At 51.1% G+C, this 21,062-nt stretch overlaps 1 protein-coding gene across 5 annotated transcripts in view; it reads left to right on the top strand.

Annotated features, from left to right (window-relative positions):
- Positions 1-21,062, top strand: part of LOC119963895 (leucine zipper putative tumor suppressor 3-like) — a 293,965-nt gene that overhangs the window by 256,133 nt on the left and 16,770 nt on the right. For all 5 annotated transcript variants that reach the window (XM_038793275.1, XM_038793273.1, XM_038793277.1 and 2 more), the window contains one exon: positions 10,432-11,268. In XM_038793275.1, coding sequence (XP_038649203.1) covers positions 10,432-11,268 — 837 coding nt within the window. The remainder of the gene's footprint in view (positions 1-10,431; positions 11,269-21,062) is intronic.

The following is a 21,062-nucleotide window of genomic DNA, read 5'->3' as shown; positions in this document are numbered from 1 at the left end:
ATTCTTTGATGTTCTTTATCAATAGAATCATAGAATCTCTACAGCGCAGAAGGAGGCCATTCGGCCCATTGAACCTGCACCGACCCTCCGAAAGAGTACCCATCATAGACCCACTCCCCGCCCTATCCCTGTAACCCCGCCTAAATTTTGAATACGCGTTGCAGTAATGCCTGGTAGTTTACAGGAAGATTGATTCTAGCACATCTTATAGTGAGCTCAGGTGGCATTGTTAATGTTGAAAACAAAGTGTGAACTGGTTTGAACCGGTCCTTGAGCTGTCAAGTCAACAACTTTGAAATTACCGTTTTGTAGATTGTAGTTTTATTCTGGTTTGGCTTCATTTAACTGTTAACGACAGCTGGCAGTAAACCCATCAAAACAAATAGAAAAGGAACTGGAAAAAAGCCAATAGGCCCAATATGCCTGTTTGCTTGGTTGAAAATAACCACGGGCCTGATTCAGTTTTAATCAGTGGGGAACCAGAGTAAGTTATCCAAAACACTAGCAATCAAATTGTGTGTGTGTGTGTGTGTGTGTGTGCATTGGTGGGTGTGTGTGCATCGGTGGGTGTGTGTGCGTCGGTGGGTGTGTGTGCGTCGGTGGGTGGGTGTGTGTGCGTCGGTGTGTGTGTGCGTCGGTGGGTGTGTGTGTGCGTCGGTGGGAGTGTGCATCGGTGGGTGTGTGTGCGTCGGTGGGTGTGTGTGCGTCGGTGGGAGTGTGCGTCGGTGGGTGTGTGTGTGCGTCGGTGGGAGTGTGCATCGGTGGGTGTGTGTGCGTCGGTGGGTGTGTGTGCGTCGGTGGGAGTGTGCGTCGGTGGGTGTGTGTGCGTCGGTGGGAGTGTGCGTCGGTGGGTGTGTGTGCGTCGGTGGGTGTGTGTGCGTCGGTGGGAGTGTGCGTCGGTGGGTGTGTGTGCGTCGGTGGGAGTGTGCGTCGGTGGGTGTGTGTGCGTCGGTGGGAGTGTGCGTCGGTGGGTGTGTGTGCGTCGGTGGGTGTGTGTGCATCGGTGGGTGTGTGTGCGTCGGTGGGTGTGTGCGCGTCGGTGTGTGTGTGCGTCGGTGTGTGTGTGTGCGTCGGTGTGTGTGTGTGCGTCGGTGGGTGTGTGTGCGTCGGTGGGTGTGTGTGCGTCGGTGGGTGTGTGTGCGTCGGTGTGTATGTGTGCGTCGGTGTGTATGTGTGTGTCGGTGTGTGTGTGCGTCGGTGGATATGTGTGCGTCAGTGGGTGTGTGTGCGTCGGTGTGTGTGTGTGCATCGGTGGATATGTGTGCGTCAGTGGGTGTGTGTGCGTCAGTGGGTGTGTGTGTGTCGGTGTGTGTGTGTGCATCGGTGGATATGTGTGCGTCAGTGGGTGTGTGTGCGTCAGTGGGTGTGTGTGTGTCGGTGTGTGTGTGTGCATCGGTGGATATGTGTGCGTCAGTGGGTGTGTGTGCGTCGGTGTGTGTGTGTGCATCGGTGGATGTGTGTGCGTCAGTGGGTGTGTGTGCGTCGGTGTGTGTGTGTGCATCGGTGGATGTGTGTGCGTCAGTGGGTGTGTGTGCGTCGGTGTGTATGTGTGCGTCGGTGTGTATGTATGCGTCGGTGGGTGTGTGTGCCTGGTTGTTTGTACGTGTGTATGCGTGTGTGTTGCTGAAGTGAGCGTATAAAAATAAAAATGCATTTTTGCTCCACCGACACAAAATGATTAATCAAGGCAAGCTGGGTCTGAGTTGTCTCATTTTTAATTCCAAGTACTTTGAGAGTCAATGGACAGATGTCCAATCAAAATGACATGACCGACCATATGATGTATGTATGTAGGATAGGACATTTCCTTTTGTTTAAGCAGATTATTGGATGTTGTTGGCTGACTAATCGTTCTGTAATGGGAAGCCAAGTTACGTTCCTGATTTCGGATAAAAAACAGAAAATGTTGGAAAAACTCAGCAGGTCTGGTTGCATCAGTAGATAGAGAAACGCAGTTAACTTTTAGAGTCCGTATGACTCGGTTCCACTTTCCTGTCAGATCCCCCCCCCCCCCCCCCCCCCCCCCCCCCCCCCACACCCGTTTGACTCCCGTGTCACAAGGATGTAATCAGACAAGATTAAACAGCAAGACCAAGAAAGAGACAGGTGGGTCCCAACCTTGGTCGGCAGTAGATTTTAAAGACTGTCCTAATGGAGGAGGGAATGGCGGAGAGGTTTCGGGAGGGAATTCCAGAACTAAGCACCCATGCGGCCGAGACACAGTTGACAGTGGTGGGGTGAAGGACATCAGGGGTGCACAAGGCTATAATGAGAGGAACTTGGAGTTCTTGGAGGGCTTCAGGCCTGGAGGAGATGACAGATAGGGTTTTTTGTGGTTTTGCAGGCCATTTGAGAGGGCAGCTACATTGCTGCAGATCTGGAGTCACCGATAGACCAGTGACGCGATTTAATGTGGGGGGGGGGGGATGGAAACAGTCTCATTTTGGGCACCGTTAGCAGGTGTTTCTCTGCGCCTGCAGTGTCGAGAACGACCCTGCTATCAAACGGGACTCTTTTCCTGGCATTGGCAAGAAATACCCACTGAGGCCTCACTTAACTCGTCAGTGGAGAAAGAGATCGGGGGCATCACGCTTGTGTGGACCTGGACTAAACGGTGTCATGGCGAGGTCTCCCAGCTGCAGGCATTCATTCCCGGGCCTCGGGAGCATCGGGCGGCAACATACTTCAGGGAGCCTATCTGCTCACTTAAGTATGTAAATCTGGCGAGATTTACCAACAAGCTTCAAATTTATTCTTACCGTCCTTTCGCAAAGCTTTAACTACAGGAATTCCGATTGGGAAATCAGTCCTGCCCCAGTACAATATTCGATCCATTGGCACTGTTGGGAATAATGTGGTCAACCCTCTGAGATTGTCCTGGAATCTCCCAAAAAATAAAGATTAATCACCTGGACACTGCGGCCTGCAACCCAGGAGGAAAAACATTATAGGTCTCTAAAAGCTGTTGTGATTTCCTCCCCTTTTTAAAACAAAAACGCTTGTGTACTGATTCCATAAATATTGGCGATGGAGTTAACAGGTTGTTTTACCTAGTGGGAGGTCATGTGATGCAAGGTCGTGATTAAGGTTGTCAGCTCTGAGGGGGAGTGATAAAAATCAGGTTTCCCAGTTTCACTACAAGGATTCTCAGCCAGCTCCTCCCAATACTTGCGCAAATAGCTGTGTTAATTTTGTTGTTTATTATTAGGCAAGGAAAGTGTGCAACCGTATTATGTATGGAATGCGGCATTTGAAATATCTCTTGCCTGACGGGTTTAACGGCATTTAATGAATAGCTTGGATGAGGTTATTAATTTTCAATTGTGCCATTGAATGCAAATCAACCAAAGGTTCATTGTTTGGTGATTGATCTCCAATCTGAAGTAGCTGTTGATCTAATCGCTGGAACTGGAGGCTTGTTCCTATGGTAAACAGAGTGTGATAATACCTCCGATTCCTCAGAAACCATGCAGTGGATTCCAGAAAACAAAGGCAGGCACTGGAGTTCCTATAGAATGTCGGTGCTGTGCTTATCGTTAGAAATAGTCTTAAATCTAAAAGCAGAGGCAGCAAATAAAAATAGAGCTGTCGAGCGTTCTCTCGTTCTACCCTGTACAGGCTTGTAGGGTGCAATCCTGGAACTGAGCAGAATGGATGAAATACTCTGCAATCCACAGTGCATACCTTTCTACCTGACATTGATCCTTTAAGTTTCCTCCTTCAAGATGCTTTGGCCAAGCTGTTGGTCACCTGTCCTTCTGTGATTTGGTGCCTGGTTTTGTTTGATGACATTGCTGTGAAGCGTCTATGTTAAAGGTAAGTTATTTTTGTTGCATACACAAACAGGGCAATCAAAATATTTAGTAAATTATTTTTAAAAACATTTGCTCTGTCAAATCGTTGGAGGTGAGAGCAAGTCGGTGATTGAAGAGAGGGAATAGGTGAGCAAAGCAGAGATGGTGGGTGAGATTTCAGTGTGCCCTCCCTGTGCAGATGGGGTGCAATGCTGTCTGCACACCCCACCCGATTTTACTCACCGCTATAGTCAATGGAGAGTAATCTTGTGCAAGGTGTAAGACTGACATTCCACACGAACCTGTGGGTTTCCCACCCAGCGTGTGAGATTAAAGTTAATCCCTTGTGTTTCTGGTGATCTTGTGTTTCTGGTGATCTGCCAGTCTGAAAATCTGCGCATGGTGTGAAGGAAATAACTGCAGAGCTGGTGAATTCAGAGGAGAATCTTGACAGCTTTTATAACAGGAGACCATCGCCGTTTGACTGAAGCGGATCATTGGACCATTTCCAGGTTTGTGTTAAGCTGAGCGATATTAATTCAACACAAACCAATATAGGGCATAATTAATTAATCAAGTGCCAGTTTAATTAACTAGCTCGTTTGAGATAAGTGATGTTCACGTAGAGACATCTAATATTAATTTTCGCCAATGCATCACCCTCATTGTTTCCCCGTGCCTGCGTGGGGTCTCCTCCGGGAGCATCGGTTTACACCAACAGTCCAAAGACATGCAGGTTAGGTGGATTGACCATGATTTTTTTTTTAAATGCTCCTTGATGTCCAAAGATGTGCAGTTTGGGTGAGGTTACGGGGATGGGGTGGGGTAGGGGGCCAAGGTTGGGTGCTCTTTCGGAGGGTCAGTGCAGACTCCATGGGCTGAATGGCCTCCTACACTGTAGAGATTCTATGGATTCTAAGTGCGGATGGGAGTGGAGAGAAAAATCTCACCAACAGAGATGTTAAATGAGAGGGGGAGTATTGGATTGGATTGGATTTGTTTGTTGTCATGTATACTGAGACAGTGAAAAGTATTTTTCTGGGGAGGGGTGGGCTGAATGGCCTCCTTCTGCACCATAACATTTCCGTGATTCTGCCTACCAGGGATGCAGAAAACTGACATTCTGGCACACCATGCCAAGCGTTTGGATGGCAGGAGAGGGATCATTTAGAAAGTGCCAGCTTCACATCCCAAAGCATCCAATGGCTAATTAAGGACTTCTTAAAGTGTGGTCATTGGTGTGATGGTGGAAAAATGGCAGCCAGTTTGCGCACAGCAAGCTCCCACAAAGCAATGTGATAAGAACCAGACAATCTGTTTTGGTGATGTTGGGTGACGAGTAGATATTGGTAAGGAGACTGGGGAGAGCTCACCTGCTCCTTTTCAGAGTCGTGCCGTGGGATCTTTACACTTTTCTGTCGTCATTTATTGCCCATGCATAATCATCCCTGAGGAGGTGGTGGTGAGCTACCTTCTTGAACTGCTACAATGCATGTGGTGTGGATACACCCATATTGCTGTTCGGGAGGGAGTTAAATGACTGATGCAGTGACAGTGAAGAGTATCCAGCACCAAAGTCAATCCCGGGATGGTCGTCCACTGTTATTTTTATGTAACCTTTCCATTGTGGTTTGCTAGACCATGTCTGAGGGCATCAAAAGCCAACTGCATCGCGGCGGACCTGGAGTGACATGTAGGTCAGACCAGGTAAGGATGGCAGATTTCCTTCACGAAAGGGAAACTACAACAACAACTGATACTTATGTAGTGCCTTTAACATCATGAAACATCCTAAGACAATCCACTGGATTGCTTTAAAACAAAATTAGACATTGAGTCACGTCAGGCAATATTACGACAGATAGCCAAAAACTTGGTGAAGGAAGTAGGGTTTAAGCAGCGTCTTGAAGGGTAAAAGCGAGGGAGAGATGTTGGAGAGATTTAGGGAGGGAATTCCAGAGCTAAGGGCTTTAGCTGACCGTACAGTTACCAATGGTGGGAAAAACTGAAATCCGGGATGTTCAGGCTAGGTTTAGAGGAGCGTGGCGGGTTGTAGGGCGAGAGGAGTTCACAGAGGTCTGGAGGGGCAAAGCCGTGGAGCAATTTGCAAACAAAGGTTGAGGATGTTAAAATCGAAGTGTTGCTTGAGTGGGAAAGCAATGTAGGGTCAGTGAGCACAGGGGTGTGGAGTGAATGGGACTCATTGCAATTAAGAGCATGTGCAGGCAACCACCCAGGGGAGCATGAAATAGTGAAGTCCAAAATTAACAAAGCTATAGATGAGGGTTTCGGCTAAGGCAGGGACGAAGTTGGTGCAGTGGAAGTGTAAATATGCAGGGACAGCAATTTTATAAGAAGTAGAAAAGGCGGAGTATAAATCATTAGGAGACACTAGATGTAATGGTGCCAGAGCAGGAAGAGAAACCATTGCCAGTAGCATTCTGGTTACAATTCAAATGAGAATGGAACCGATGTTCCACGACTTTTACCCATACCCGATGTGGTTGTCTTTCTATAAAGGGATACAGATTTGAAACTGGGTGGAATCTGGAGGGTGGGAGACATATTTTATTGAGTTAGCCTTGGGCTGCTTCTGTGCCCTACCAGGAGAAGAACTACCAGGGCTGAGGACTCACTTAGAAAGCAGCCACTTGATCCTATCACATGCACAGAAGCAGAAAGGGTTAAGCAGGGAAGGGGATGAAATAAATGTTTAAATGGTATCAAACAAACGGGTGCACGAAGTTTAGATTATTAGATTCAGAAGCTCGGTTATACATTTCATTCGGAGCCGTTCATAAAATACCAACATGACTCAAATCAGAATCAAAGTTCCAATGTTTCAAATGTCTGTGAGCTAAACTTGACTTGACTGAAATTCAGATTAAGTTGAGAATTCCAAGTGCCACATTAAATTCCTCTGCGGTTTCAGTCAAAGCGAGCAGCTCATTCTCAAACTGTATAAATTTAATATTCAAAACATCTTTTTTAAATCATCAGGGCTGCTGTCAAATAGCAAATAGATGGAAGCAGCACCACCTCCTGGGAGATGTTGTACTAAGTTTAGCTGGAGCTGTTGCTAATGATAAAGTGTATTAATCATTCAGTGCTTAAACAGCTTTGGAGGGCACTGTCATCTCAAGAGTCGTATCTGCGCATCAATACATTCATTGCGCCTGAGTCACAGAAATTTGGCAAACAGCAAATTTTATATTTCTGGGCAATTTTGTGTCATACACATCAGGACATAGAGGACGAGGGGTTACAATGTTGTCTTGATGACAGCCTTGTCTCAGAGATGGGATTTTTGCCTCTTGCTCAAAAGAGTCTAACTTCCACGATAGAAAGGTGAGCAGTACACCATTAATCGGTTATTGGGAATAAGGGCCCACCATTAATCTGTCATTGGGAATAGGGGCCCATCATTAATCTGTCATTGGGAATAGGGGCCCACCATTAATCGGTTATTGGGAATAGGGGCCCACCATTACTCTGTTATTGGAAATAGGGGCCCACCATTACTCTGTTATTGGGAATAGGGCCCACCATTAATCTGTTATTGGGAATAGGGGCCCATCATTAATCTGTCATTGGGAATAGAGGCCCATCATTAATCTGTCATTGGGAAATAGGGGCCCATCATTAATCTGTCATTGGGAATAGGGGCCCATCATTACTCTGTTATTGGGAATAGGGGCCCACCATTAATCTGTCATTGGGAATAGGGGCCCATCATTAATCTGTCATTGGGAATTGGGGCCCAACATTAATCTGTTATTGGGAATTGGGGCCCAACATTAATCTGTTATTGGGAATAGGGGCCCATCATTAATCTGTCATTGGGAATAGGGGCCCATCATTAATCTGTTATTGGGAATAGGGGCCCACTATTAATCTGTCATTGGGAATAGGGGCCCATCATTAATCTGTCATTGGGAATAGGGGCCCATCATTAATCTGTCATTGGGAATAGGGGCCCATCATTAATCTGTTATTGGGAATAGGGGCCCACCATTAATCTGTCATTGGGAATAGGGTCCCATCATTAATCTGTTATTGGGAATAGGGGCCCGTCATTAATCTGTCATTGGGAATAGGGGCCCATCATTAATCTGTCATTGGGAATAGGGTCCCATCATTAATCTGTTATTGGGAATAGGGGCCCGTCATTAATCTGTCATTGGGAATAGGGGCCCATCATTAATCTGTCATTGGGAATAGGGGCCCGTCATTAATCTGTTATTGGGAATAGGGGCCCACTATTAATCTGTCATTGGGAATAGGGGCCCATCATTACTCGGTTATTGGGAATAGGGGCCCATCATTAATCTGTCATTGGGAATAGGGGCCCATCATTAATCTGTTATTGGGAATAGGGGCCCATCATTACTCTGTTATTGGGAATAGGGGCCCATCATTAATCTGTTATTGGGAATAGGGGCCCATCATTAATCTGTCATTGGGAATAGGGGCCCATCATTACTCTGTTATTGGGAATAGGGGCCCATCATTAATCTGTCATTGGGAATAGGGGCCCATCATTACTCTGTTATTGGGAATAGGGGCCCACCATTAATCTGTCATTGGGTATAGGGTCCCATCATTAATCTGTTACTGTGAATACTGCAGAGCATGGCCCGGGCACAGAGGGGCATCGCTGAAGGCATCGACACCATGGTGCAGACAATAGGAGGCCGCCAGGCTGGCAGAGGTAGATGACACAGGGGCATCCGGAGCTCAATCCAGCTGCCCCTCCGTCCCTAGGGGCAGAGGGGGGTGGGGGTGGTATGATGGATTTAGCCATGTTCTATGTGAAGCGGCGAGGTGAGGGCCTCCCTGGCACTCCGGGTATGCCAACCCATCGCTGCTGCCACCTGTCTCCATCCTCCAGCCCCTCTTGGTCCGACACCTCCTCCTCGGTGGTGGCCGCATGTTCCTCCTCCACCGCCAGTACGTTGCCTCGCCTCTGCGCCAGGTTGTGGAGGGCACAGCAGACCACCACAAAATGGGGGAGCCTCCAGGGGGTGTACTGCAGTGTACCAGCAGAGCGGCCGAGGCATCGGAACTGCATTTTGAGCCGTCCGATGCACCGCTCAATATTAGCCCAGATAACCTCATTGGCCTCGTTTCATCGGGTCTCCGCATCGGGCACTGACCTCAACACCGGCGTCATTGGCAGGTTCTCAGCGGGTACCCCATATCCCCCAAGAGCCATCCGGCCATCCTGGGGTGTCTCTCGAAGATGCCGTATATCTCCGAGTGCCCCAGGATGTAGATGTCGTGCACACTCCCTGGGAAGCGTGCACACACGTACATGATCTTGAGGTGGTTGTCGCACTCGAGTTGGACGTTCAGGGAATGGAACTCCTTCCTGTTAATGAAGGGCGCTCCCTGATGTCCCGATGCCAGCAATGCGACATGCATGCCATCTGTTACCTCTGGGCTTAGGGCATCCTGTCAATGGTGGAGAATCCTGCTGCCCGGGCATCCTGTTGGGCTTTGTCCAGCTCAAACTTTACATAGTTAGCTGCCCAGGCAAATGGGACATCCATGATTTTAAGGATGCATTTGTGGGCTGTTGGTTGGGGTAAGTCCCCGCTCGAGCCCTGGAATGATTCTGAGGCAGCTTTATTACATAGGAGGTTCCTTATACACTAAATGCATGTTGCGGATGTAAATAAAGGAACAGTTTCAGGTAAAGTTTTGATGTAAAGGACACTTCGAACCACAGAGTTAAACAGCACAGGAAGCAACTATTCAGCACACCCTGCCTGTGTTAGCTCCTTGAACGCCACCTTCTGCTCTTTACTTATTTTTAATGCCAATATAGTTCCAGGTCAGGGTGGCGTGTGGCTTGGAGGAAAACTTGCAGATATTGGCATTCCCATGTAGCTGCTGCCCTTGACCTTCTAAATGAAGTTTGCATTCCTGGGTTTGGAAAGTGAGGCTGAAAGAGTCTTGGTGAGTTGCTGCAGGGCATCTCGTGGATGGTACAGACTGCTGTCAATACGCGGCAGTTCCAGTTTCCAGGATAAGAATTCTTGTCCTCTGCAGCTTTGGTCCAATCCCTGTCTGTCACATACCATCAGGATCAGATTCGGGAATGTTTTGAGCTATAGATAGTTCTTTTTCTTTTTGTTAATTAGGTGTGTTAACTTGTCTGACTGAATACTCCTTTTCCTTATTAATTAAAGACATGAGAAAGAAAGTGGGAGCACTTTCCTGGTTCAGTTAAGGTGTGAATTCGGGCAGAATTCAGAAAGGGTCCAACCTGAAACTGAAGTAAAGTGGATTCTTGCTTCACTTCACTCCAGAGTCTGGTCAGATCTTCACACTGCCTATAGAGTTTAACATAGGTGCAAAAGGGACCCTGCTTCACGATGACGCTAGAATTGCTTGAAGAACACTGTGGTATCTGCAAGGAGCCTGGACTAGACCCTGTGGCTTCCTGACATTAGGATTAAGTTTCAGCTCCTGATGAATGAGGAATGTAATGTTATGAATTTTTATAAAAATGGTCTTACAAGTAGATGCCAACGAAATATCAGTAATGTTGGATGATGATGTATTGATCATGAACGTCTTCAATCAATTATTCATGATGAAAAGTAATGATGTGTCTATCTTTCCTCTACAGAGCAGCGAGTCATTGATTAGGCCCTCCGCTTTCAAGCCAGTTGTCCCCAAAAATTTCCACTCCATGCAGAACCTCTGTCCACCACAAAGCAATGGAGTTATAGACAGCAGGAAAAGCCTTAATGCTCATCATACCAGTGGCAACAGCCCTTCAGGTGGAAGAGTTGGATTGGACAAGGCAGGCCACAGTAGGACTATAAACCATGGTGGAGGTATGTCTGATTCTGGCCGCAATTCACTGACCAGCCTTCCTACCTATGGAACGGGCTACAGCCAGCACGTTGGACCAATGAGTGCTTCCACAAGCCACATCAACCGTCTAGGAACTTCGTACGGCGAGAGAGGAATGCTGGGCTATAATGGAATATCTACCTCTGATAGTGGACGGTCTTCCAGTAAAAGTGTGGCGTCGTTCAACAAACTCAATCACATGCAGGAAACGCTAACATATCACTCGCCATCTAACGATGATATCATTCAGGACCTTGAAGACCGGTTATGGGAGAAGGAACAGGAAGTTCTTCAGATGAGAAGAAGCCTGGACAAGAGTGAAGCGGCCATAGTGCAAGTCTTTGAGGAGAAACAGAAGATATGGGAGCGTGAGATGGAAGACCTCAAGCAGAATTATGCAAACAAGCTCCAACAGGTATCCAAGAAGGCACAGAGAGCTCAGCAGGCCTTACAGCTTCAGATCTTCAAGCTGCAACAGGAGAAGAAGAAACTACAGGAAGATATTGGACAGCTGCTGCAACATCGTGAAGAACTGGAGAAAAAATGTATGACTTTCAAGAAAGAGCAGTCCGAACTTCTGCCCAGATTGGAAGAGACCAAATGGGAGGTAAGGGACAGTTATTATGAAAGTCCTATTCTGATTCCAATGAGTTCCCATTTTATGTTCACTCACACGGGACATTGCCCCCACAGAGTACAGTTCCCAGCAGAAAGAACCATCCACCATGTCTCTGTAAGTGCTCTACTCTCTGATTCATCCTGATATAATATTAGTAACTGAGAAAGCTTAATGCATGGAATGACTACATAGGCCATGTATTCACCAATCAAAGGCAAAACACATTGTGGGACTATAAGAGCAAGAGTTAGGCCATTTAACTCCTTGGGTTTGCTCTGCCATTCAAATAGACTCACTCATATCTCACCCCAATTGGCAGCCTTAACTCCGCATCCCTTGTTAGAGTTCACCCTTACATTCTTTGAATGTTTGCCATTGTGTATCCACCATCATCCGTTGAAATAATGTTCCCGCAATCCATCAAAGCTAATTTGTGCCTCATACTATCATTGTTTCCTTTATTTAGATTCAGGACCTTAGTCTCAGAATCAACTACTTCATTCTCCATCTTAATGAGGAATTCTATCTTATTATGGACGTTCAACCCCAAGGGGCCTCTCACAGCTAGATTGTCAATGATTCCATTCTCATTTCACAGTACCCAGTCTAGGCTGGCCTGTTCTCTAATTGATTCCTCAATAATAATAATCTTTATTGTCAAGTAGGCTTACAGTAACACTGCAATGAAGTTACTGTGAAAAGCCCCTAGTTGCCACATTCCGGCACCTGTTCGGGTGCATAGAGGAAGACACAGAGTGGCAGCCGTGTGTACCATCCACAAGATGATGCACTGCAGCAACTCCTTCAGCAGCACCTTCCAAACTCACGCCCACTACCATCTAGAAGGACAATGGCAGCAGATACCCGAGAACATCACCACCTCGAAGTTCCCGTCCAAGTCGCTCACCATCCTGACTTGGAAACCGAAGCACCCGGAGGAAACCCACACAGACACGGGGAGAACGCGCAGACTCCGCACAGTGTCCCAAGCCGGGAATCGAACCTGGGACCCTGGAGCTGTGAAGCAACAGCGCTAACCACTGTCCTACCATGCTGCCATGTATTGGCCTGGAAAACCATTTCGTACACACGCCAGGAATTCCCCCTCTACAGTATTGTAGCTAATTTGATTTGCCCAATCCAGATACAGATTAAAGCCTCCCATAATTACCGATGTTCCTTTATTGCATACGTCTCTAATTTCCTGTTTAATGCCATTCCCCACATCACTACTGCAGCTTAGGTGTGTGTATATAGAACCTCCACTCACATTTTTTGCCCCTTGGTGTTTCTCGGCTCTACTCCTACAGATTCCACATCATCGGAGCTAATATCTTGCCTTGCTTTTGTGTTAATTTCCTCTTTAACCAGCAATCAACCCCACCACCTTTTCCTTATTGGCTGAGCTCCCTAAATACTGAATGCCCCTAGATGTTCCATTCCCTTCCCTGGTCACTCTGCAGCCATATCTCCATAATCTCCAGACTATATCATATCTTTTTGCATCAATTCATCCACTTTATTACAAATTCCCCACACGTTGAGACGCAAAGGGGCAAAAAACATTGTCGGGGTGGTATACAGACCAGCAAACTGCAATGGTAATGTTGGGAATAGCATTAGACAGGAAATCAGAGATACATGGATTAAGGAACATCTGTGATGGTGGGTGACTTCAATCTGCATATAGATTGGGTGACTCAAATTAGTCACAGTCCAATAGAGGAGGAATTTCTGGAGTGTATACGGGATGGTTTTCTGGACCAATACAGGAACCAACAAAGGAACAGGCCATCTTGGACAGGGTGTTGTGCAAATGAGAAAGGATTAGTTGGCAACTCCGCCGGGTTGGAGAATCGCCGGGGGGGCGGTGTGAATCCTGCCCCCACAGGCTGCCGGATTCTCCGGCGCTGGGGATTTGGCGGTGGCAGGAATCGCACCGCATAGTCAGTGACACCCCCCCCCCCCCCCCCCCAAGCGATTCTCCGACCCACGATTGGCCAAGTGACTGCTCTTTTTCGGAAAGTCCCGCCGGCATATATTACACCAGGTATTTGCTGGCGGACCTCGCTACGCGAGCGGCCCGTGGGGTCCTCGGGGGGGGGGGGGGGGGGGGGGGGGGGATCTGGCCCCGGGGGGTGCCGCCACGGTGGCCTGTTCCGTGATCGGGGCCGTCCGATCCATGGCCCTGTGCCGTGGGGGCACTCTATTGTTCCACGTCAGCCGCTGTGGTCCTCCGGGATGGCCGACGCGGAGATGAACCACCCTGCGCATGTCCTGGGATGTTGCCATCACACACTGGCGCTCCCGCGCATGTGCCAATTCACGCCGGCCGGCGGAGGCTACTCCTCGGCGCCAGGACCCCCCGCCACGCCGGATAGGGGAGAATCCCGCCCAATCGATCCATCTGTGGTCATATTCCAAAATCCTTTGGGCTCTGGATTGGTTTCGACAGATTGGAGGGTAGTGAATGTAACCCCGCTTTTCAAAAAGGAAAACAGGGGACTATCGACCAGTGAGCCTAACGTCGGTAGAAGGGAAGTTGCTGGAGTCCATTACCAAGGGTTTCAAAGCACAGCATTTGGAAAGCAGTGGTGTAATCAGACAAAGTCAGCATGGATTCCCGAATGGGAAATCATGCTTGACGAACCTACTAGAATTCTTTGAAGATGTAAGTAGTAGAGTTGACCAGAGAGCCCTTGCTCCTCTCTTCAGTTTCGCCCTTTTATATCCCCGGCCCCGCTCTCAGTCTCGCCCTTTTATCCCCGGTTCCTCTCTCAGTCTCACCCTTTTATCCTCCGGCTCCTCTCTCAGTCTCGCCCTTTTATCCCCGGCTCCTCTCTCAGTCTCGCCCTTTTATCCCCCGGCTCCTCTCTCAGTCTCACCCTTTTATCCCCCGGCTTCTCTCTCAGTCTCACCCTTTTATCCCCTGGCTCCTCTCTCAGTCTCGCCCTTTTATCCCCCGGCTCCTCTCTCAGTCTCGCCCTTTTATCCCCCGGCTCCTCTCTCAGTTTTGCCCTTTTATCCCCAGGCTCCTCTCTCAGTCTCGCCCTTTTATCCTCCTGCTCCTCTCTCAGTCTCGCCCTTTTATCCCCGGCTCCTCTCTCAGTCTCGCCCTTTTATCCCCGGCTCCTCTCTCAGTCTCGCCCTTTTATCCTCCTGCTCCTCTCTCAGTCTCGCCCTTTTATCCCCCAGCTCCTCTCTCAGTCTCGCCCTTTTATCCTCCTGCTCCTCTCTCAATCTCGCCCTTTTATCCCCCGGCTCCTCTCTCAGTTTTGCCCTTTTATCCCCCGGCTCCTCTCTCAGTCTCGCCCTTTTATCCTCCTGCTCCTCTCTCAGTCTCGCCCTTTTATCCCCGGCTCCTCTCTCAGTCTCGCCCTTTTATCCCGGCTCCGCTCTCAGTCTCGCCCTTTTATCCTCCTGCTCCTCTCTCAGTCTCGCCCTTTTATCCTCCTGCTCCTCTCTCAGTCTCGCCCTTTAATCACCGGCTCCTCTCTCAGTCTCACCCTTTTATCCCCCGGCTCCTCTCTCAGTCTCGCCCTTTTATCCCCCGGCTCCTCTCTCAGTCTCACCCTTTTATCCCCGGCTCCTCTCTCAGTCTCACCCTTTTATCCCCCGGCTCCTCTCTCAGTCTCGCCCTTTTATCCTCCTGGCTCCTCTCTGTCTCACCCTTTTATCCCCGGCTCCTCTCTCAGTCTCACCCTTTTATCCCCGGCTCCTCTCTCAGTCTCACCCTTTTATCCCCGGCTCCTCTCTCAGTCTTGCCCTTTCATCCTCGGCTCCTCTCTCAGTCTTGCCCTTTTATCCTCGACTCCTCTCTCAGTCTCGCCCTTTTATCCTCGGCTCATCTCTCAGTCTCGCCCTTTTATCCCCCGGCTCCTCTCTCAGTCTCGCCCTTTTATCCCCCGGCCCCGCTCTCAGCCTCACCCTTTTATCCCCCGGCTCCTCTCTCAGTCTCGCCCTTTTATCCCGGCTCCTCTCTCAGTCTCGCCCTTTTATCCCCGGCTCCTCTCTCAGTCTCACCCTTTTATCCTCCTGGCTCCTCTCTCAGTCTCGCCCTTTTATCCCCGGCTCCTCTCTCAGTCTCACCCTTTTATCCTCCTGGCTCCTCTCTCAGTCTCGCCCTTTTATCCCCCGGCTCCTCTCTCAGTCTCGCCCTCTTATCCCCCGGCTCCTCTCTCAGTCTCGCCCTTTAATCCCCCGGCTCCTCTCTCAGTCTCGCCCTTTTATCCCCCGGCTCCTCTCTCAGTTTTGCCCTTTTATCCCCAGGCTCCTCTCTCAGTCTCGCCCTTTTATCCTCCTGCTCCTCTCTCAGTCTCGCCCTTTTATCCCCGGCTCCTCTCTCAGTCTCGCCCTTTTATCCCCGGCTCCTCTCTCAGTCTCGCCCTTTTATCCCCCGGCCCCGCTCTCAGTCTCGCCCTTTTATATCCCCGGCTCCTCTCTCAGTCTCGCCCTTTTATCCCCCGGCTCCGCTCTCAGTCTCGCCCTTTTATCCTCCTGCTCCTCTCTCAGTCTCGCCCTTTTATCCCCCGGCTCCTCTCTCAGTCTCGCCCTTTTATCCCCGGCTCCTCTCTCAGTCTCGCCCTTTTATCCCCCGGCTCCGCTCTCAGTCTCGCCCTTTTATCCTCCTGCTCCTCTCTCAGTCTCGCCCTTTTATCCTCCTGCTCCTCTCTCAGTCTCGCCCTCTTATCCCCCGGCTCCTCTTTCAGTTTCTCGGTTTTATCCCCCGGCTCCGATCAGTCTCACCCTTTTATCCCCCGGCTCCTCTCTCAGTCTCACCCTTTTATCCCCCGGCTCCTCTCTCAGTCTCACCCTTTTATCCCCGGCTCCTCTCTCAGTCTCGCCCTTTTATCCTCCTGGCTCATCTCTCAGTCTCACCCTTTTATCCCCGGCTCCTCTCTCAGTCTCACCCTTTTATCCCCGGCTCCTCTCTCAGTCTCGCCCTTTTATCCTCCTGGCTCATCTCTCAGTCTCACCCTTTTATCCCCGGCTCCTCTCTCAGTCTCACCCTTTTATCCCCGGCTCCTCTCCCAGTCTCGCCCTTTCATCCTCGACTCCTCTCTCAGTCTCGCCCTTTTATCCTCGGCTCATCTCTCAGTCTCACCCTTTTATCCCCGGCTCATCTCTCAGTCTCGCCCTTTTATCCCCGGCTCATCTCTCAGTCTCGCCCTTTTATCCCCGGCTCCTCTCTCAGTCTTGCCCTTTTATCCTCCTGCTCCTCTCTCAGTCTCGCCCTTTTATCCTCGGCTCCTCTCTCAGTCTCGCCCTTTTATATCCCTGGCCCCGCCCTCAGTCTCACCCTTTTATCCCCTCGGCTCCTCTCACAGTCTCGCCCTTTTATCCCCGACTCCTCTCTCAGTCTCGCCCTTTTATCCCCCGGCTCCTCTCTCAGTCTCGCCCTTTTATCCCCGGCTCCTCTCTCAGTCTCGCCCTTTTATCCCCGGCTCCTCTCTCAGTCTCGCCCTTTTATCCCCGGCTCCTCTCTCAGTCTCGCCCTTTTATCCCCGGTTCCTCTCTCAGTCTCACCCTTTTATCCTCCTGGCTCCTCTCTCAGTCTCGCCCTTTTATCCCCGGCTCCTCTCTCAGTCTCGCCCTTTTATCCTCCTGCTCCTCTCTCAGTCTCGCCCTTTTATCCCCCAGCTCCTCTCTCAGTCTCGCCCTTTTATCCTCCTGGCTCCTCTCTCAGTCTCGCCCTTTTATCCCCGGCTCCTCTCTCAGTCTCGCCCTTTTATCCTCCTGCTCCTCTCTCAGTCTCGCCCTTTTATCCCCCGGCTCCTCTCTCAGTCTCGCCCTTTTATCCCGGCTCCTCTCTCAGTCTCGCCCTTTTATCCCCGGCTCCTCTCTCAGTCTCACCCTTTTATCCTCCTGGCTCCTCTCTCAGTCTCGCCCTTTTATCCGTGGCTCCTCTCTCAGTCTCGCCCTTTAATCCCCGGCTCCTCTCTCAGTCTCGCCCTTTTATCCCCCGGCTCCTCTCTCAGTCTCGCCCTTTTATCCCCGGCTCCTCTCTCAGTCTCGCCCTTTTATCCTCCTGGCTCCTCTCTCAGTCTCGCCCTTTTATCCCCCGGCTCCTCTCTCAGTCTCGCCCTTTTATCCCCCGGCTCCTCTCTCAGTCTCACCCTTTTATCCCCCGGCTCCTCTCTCAGTCTCGCCCTTTTTTCCCCCGGCTCCTCTCTCATTCTCACCCTTTTATCCTCCTGGCTCCTCTCTCAGTCTCGCCCCTTTTATCCTCCTGCTCCTCTCTCAGTCTCGCCCTTTTATCCCCCAGCTCCTCTCTCAGTCTCGCCCTTTTATCCCCCAGCTCCGCTCAGCCTCACCCTTTTATCCTCCTGGCTCCTCTCTCAGTCTCGCCCTTTTATCCTCCTGCTCCACTCTCGGTCTCGCCCTTTTATCCTCCTGCTCCTCTCTCAGTCTCGCCCTTTTATCCCCGGCTCCTCTCTCAGTCTCGCCCTTTAATCCCCCGGCTCCTCTCTCAGTCTCGCCCTTTTATCCCCGGCTCCTCTCTCAGTCTCGCCCTTTTATCCCCGGCTCCTCTCTCAGTCTCGCCCTTTTATCCCCGGCTCCTCTCTCAGTCTCACCCTTTTATCCTCCTGGCTCCTCTCTCAGTCTCGCCCTTTTATCCCCGGCTCCTCTCTCAGTCTCGCCCTTTTATCCTCCTGCTCCTCTCTCAGTCTCGCCCTTTTATCCCCGGCTCCTCTCTCAGTCTCGCCCTTTTATCCTCCTGGCTCCTCTCTCAGTCTCGCCCTTTTATCCCCGGCTCCTCTCTCAGTCTCGCCCTTTTATCCTCCTGCTCCTCTCTCAGTCTCGCCCTTTTATCCCCCGGCTCCTCTCTCAGTCTCGCCCTTTTATCCCCGGCTCCTCTCTGAGTCTCGCCCTTTTATCCCCGGCTCCTCTCTCAGTCTCACCCTTTTATCCTCCTGGCTCCTCTCTCAGTCTCGCCCTTTTATCCGTGGCTCCTCTCTCAGTCTCGCCCTTTAATCCCCCGGCTCCTCTCTCAGTCTCGCCCTTTTATCCCCGGCTCCTCTCTCAGTCTCGCCCTTTTATCCTCCTGCTCCTCTCTCAGTCTCGCCCTTTTATCCCCCGGCTCCTCTCTCAGTCTCGCCCTTTTATCCCCGGCTCCTCTCTCAGTCTCGCCCTTTTATCCCCGGCTCCTCTCTCAGTCTCACCCTTTTATCCTCCTGGCTCCTCTCTCAGTCTCGCCCTTTTATCCGTGGCTCCTCTCTCAGTCTCGCCCTTTAATCCCCGGCTCCTCTCTCAGTCTCGCCCTTTTATCCCCCGGCTCCTCTCTCAGTCTCGCCCTTTTATCCCCGGCTCCTCTCTCAGTCTCGCCCTTTTATCCTCCTGGCTCCTCTCTCAGTCTCGCCCTTTTATCCCCCGGCTCCTCTCTCAGTCTCGCCCTTTTATCCCCCGGCTCCTCTCTCAGTCTCGCCCTTTTATCCCCCGGCTCCTCTCTCAGTCTCACCCTTTTATCCCCCGGCTCCTCTCTCAGTCTCGCCCTTTTTTTCCCCCGGCTCCTCTCTCATTCTCACCCTTTTATCCTCCTGGCTCCTCTCTCAGTCTCGCCCTTTTATCCTCCTGCTCCTTTCTCAGTCTCGCCCTTTTATCCCCCAGCTCCTCTCTCAGTCTCGCCCTTTTATCCCCCAGCTCCGCTCAGCCTCACCCTTTTATCCTCCTGGCTCCTCTCTCAGTCTCGCCCTTTTATCCTCCTGCTCCACTCTCGGTCTCGCCCTTTTATCCTCCTGGCTCCTCTCTCAGTCTCGCCCTTTTATCCCCGGCTCCTCTCTCAGTCTCGCCCTTTTATCCTCCTGCTCCTCTCTCAGTCTCACCCTTTTATCCCCCGGCTCCTCTCTCAGTCTCGCCCTTTTATCCCCCGGCTCCTCTCTCAGTCTCGCCCTTTTATCCCCCGGCTCCTCTCTCAGTCTCGCCCTTTTATCCCCGGCTCCTCTCTCAGTCTCGCCCTTTTATCCTCCTGCTCCTCTCTCAGTCTCGCCCTTTTATCCCCGGCTCCTCTCTCAGTCTCGCCCTTTTATCCCCGGCTCCTCTCTCAGTCTCGCCCTTTTATCCCCCGGCCCCGCTCTCAGTCTCGCCCTTTTATATCCCCGGCTCCTCTCTCAGTCTCGCCCTTTTATCCCCCGGCTCCGCTCTCAGTCTCGCCCTTTTATCCTCCTGCTCCTCTCTCAGTCTCGCCCTTTTATCCCCCGGCTCCGCTCTCAGTCTCGCCCTTTTATCCCCGGCTCCTCTCTCAGTCTCGCCCTTTTATCCCCCGGCTCCGCTCTCAGTCTCGCCCTTTTATCCTCCTGCTCCTCTCTCAGTCTCGCCCTTTTATCCTCCTGCTCCTCTCTCAGTCTCGCCCTCTTATCCCCCGGCTCCTCTTTCAGTCTCTCGGTTTTATCCCCCGGCTCCGATCAGTCTCACCCTTTTATCCCCCGGCTCCTCTCTCAGTCTCACCCTTTTATCCCCCGGCTCCTCTCTCAGTCTCACCCTTTTATCCCCGGCTCCTCTCTCAGTCTCGCCCTTTTATCCTCCTGGCTCATCTCTCAGTCTCACCCTTTTATCCCCGGCTCCTCTCTCAGTCTCACCCTTTTATCCCCGGCTCCTCTCTCAGTCTCGCCCTTTTATCCTCCTGGCTCATCTCTCAGTCTCACCCTTTTATCCCCGGCTCCTCTCTCAGTCTCACCCTTTTATCCCCGGCTCCTCTCCCAGTCTCGCCCTTTCATCCTCGACTCCTCTCTCAGTCTCGCCCTTTTATCCTCGGCTCATCTCTCAGTCTCACCCTTTTATCCCCGGCTCATCTCTCAGTCTCGCCCTTTTATCCCCGGCTCATCTCTCAGTCTCGCCCTTTTATCCCCGGCTCCTCTCTCAGTCTTGCCCTTTTATCCTCCTGCTCCTCTCTCAGTCTCGCCCTTTTATCCTCGGCTCCTCTCTCAGTCTCGCCCTTTTATATCCCTGGCCCCGCCCTCAGTCTCACCCTTTTATCCCCTCGGCTCCTCTCACAGTCTCGCCCTTTTATCCCCGACTCCTCTCTCAGTCTCGCCCTTTTATCCCCCGGCTCCTCTCTCAGTCTCGCCCTTTTATCCCCGGCTCCTCTCTCAGTCTCGCCCTTTTATCCCCGGCTCCTCTCTCAGTCTCGCCCTTTTATCCCCGGCTCCTCTCTCAGTCTCGCCCTTTTATCCCCGGTTCCTCTCTCAGTCTCACCCTTTTATCCTCCTGGCTCCTCTCTCAGTCTCGCCCTTTTATCCCCGGCTCCTCTCTCAGTCTCGCCCTTTTATCCTCCTGCTCCTCTCTCAGTCTCGCCCTTTTATCCCCCAGCTCCTCTCTCAGTCTCGCCCTTTTATCCTCCTGGCTCCTCTCTCAGTCTCGCCCTTTTATCCCCGGCTCCTCTCTCAGTCTCGCCCTTTTATCCTCCTGCTCCTCTCTCAGTCTCGCCCTTTTATCCCCCGGCTCCTCTCTCAGTCTCGCCCTTTTATCCCCGGCTCCTCTCTCAGTCTCGCCCTTTTATCCCCGGCTCCTCTCTCAGTCTCACCCTTTTATCCTCCTGGCTCCTCTCTCAGTCTCGCCCTTTTATCCGTGGCTCCTCTCTCAGTCTCGCCCTTTAATCCCCGGCTCCTCTCTCAGTCTCGCCCTTTTATCCCCCGGCTCCTCTCTCAGTCTCGCCCTTTTATCCCCGGCTCCTCTCTCAGTCTCGCCCTTTTATCCTCCTGGCTCCTCTCTCAGTCTCGCCCTTTTATCCCCCGGCTCCTCTCTCAGTCTCGCCCTTTTATCCCCCGGCTCCTCTCTCAGTCTCA

This window comes from Scyliorhinus canicula, chromosome 3, assembly GCF_902713615.1.
Source record: "Scyliorhinus canicula chromosome 3, sScyCan1.1, whole genome shotgun sequence".
In the NCBI taxonomy this organism is placed as follows: Eukaryota; Metazoa; Chordata; class Chondrichthyes; order Carcharhiniformes; family Scyliorhinidae; genus Scyliorhinus; species Scyliorhinus canicula.
The sequence above is the reverse complement of the archived record's forward strand: the minus strand, read 5'-3'. Positions and strand labels throughout refer to the sequence as shown.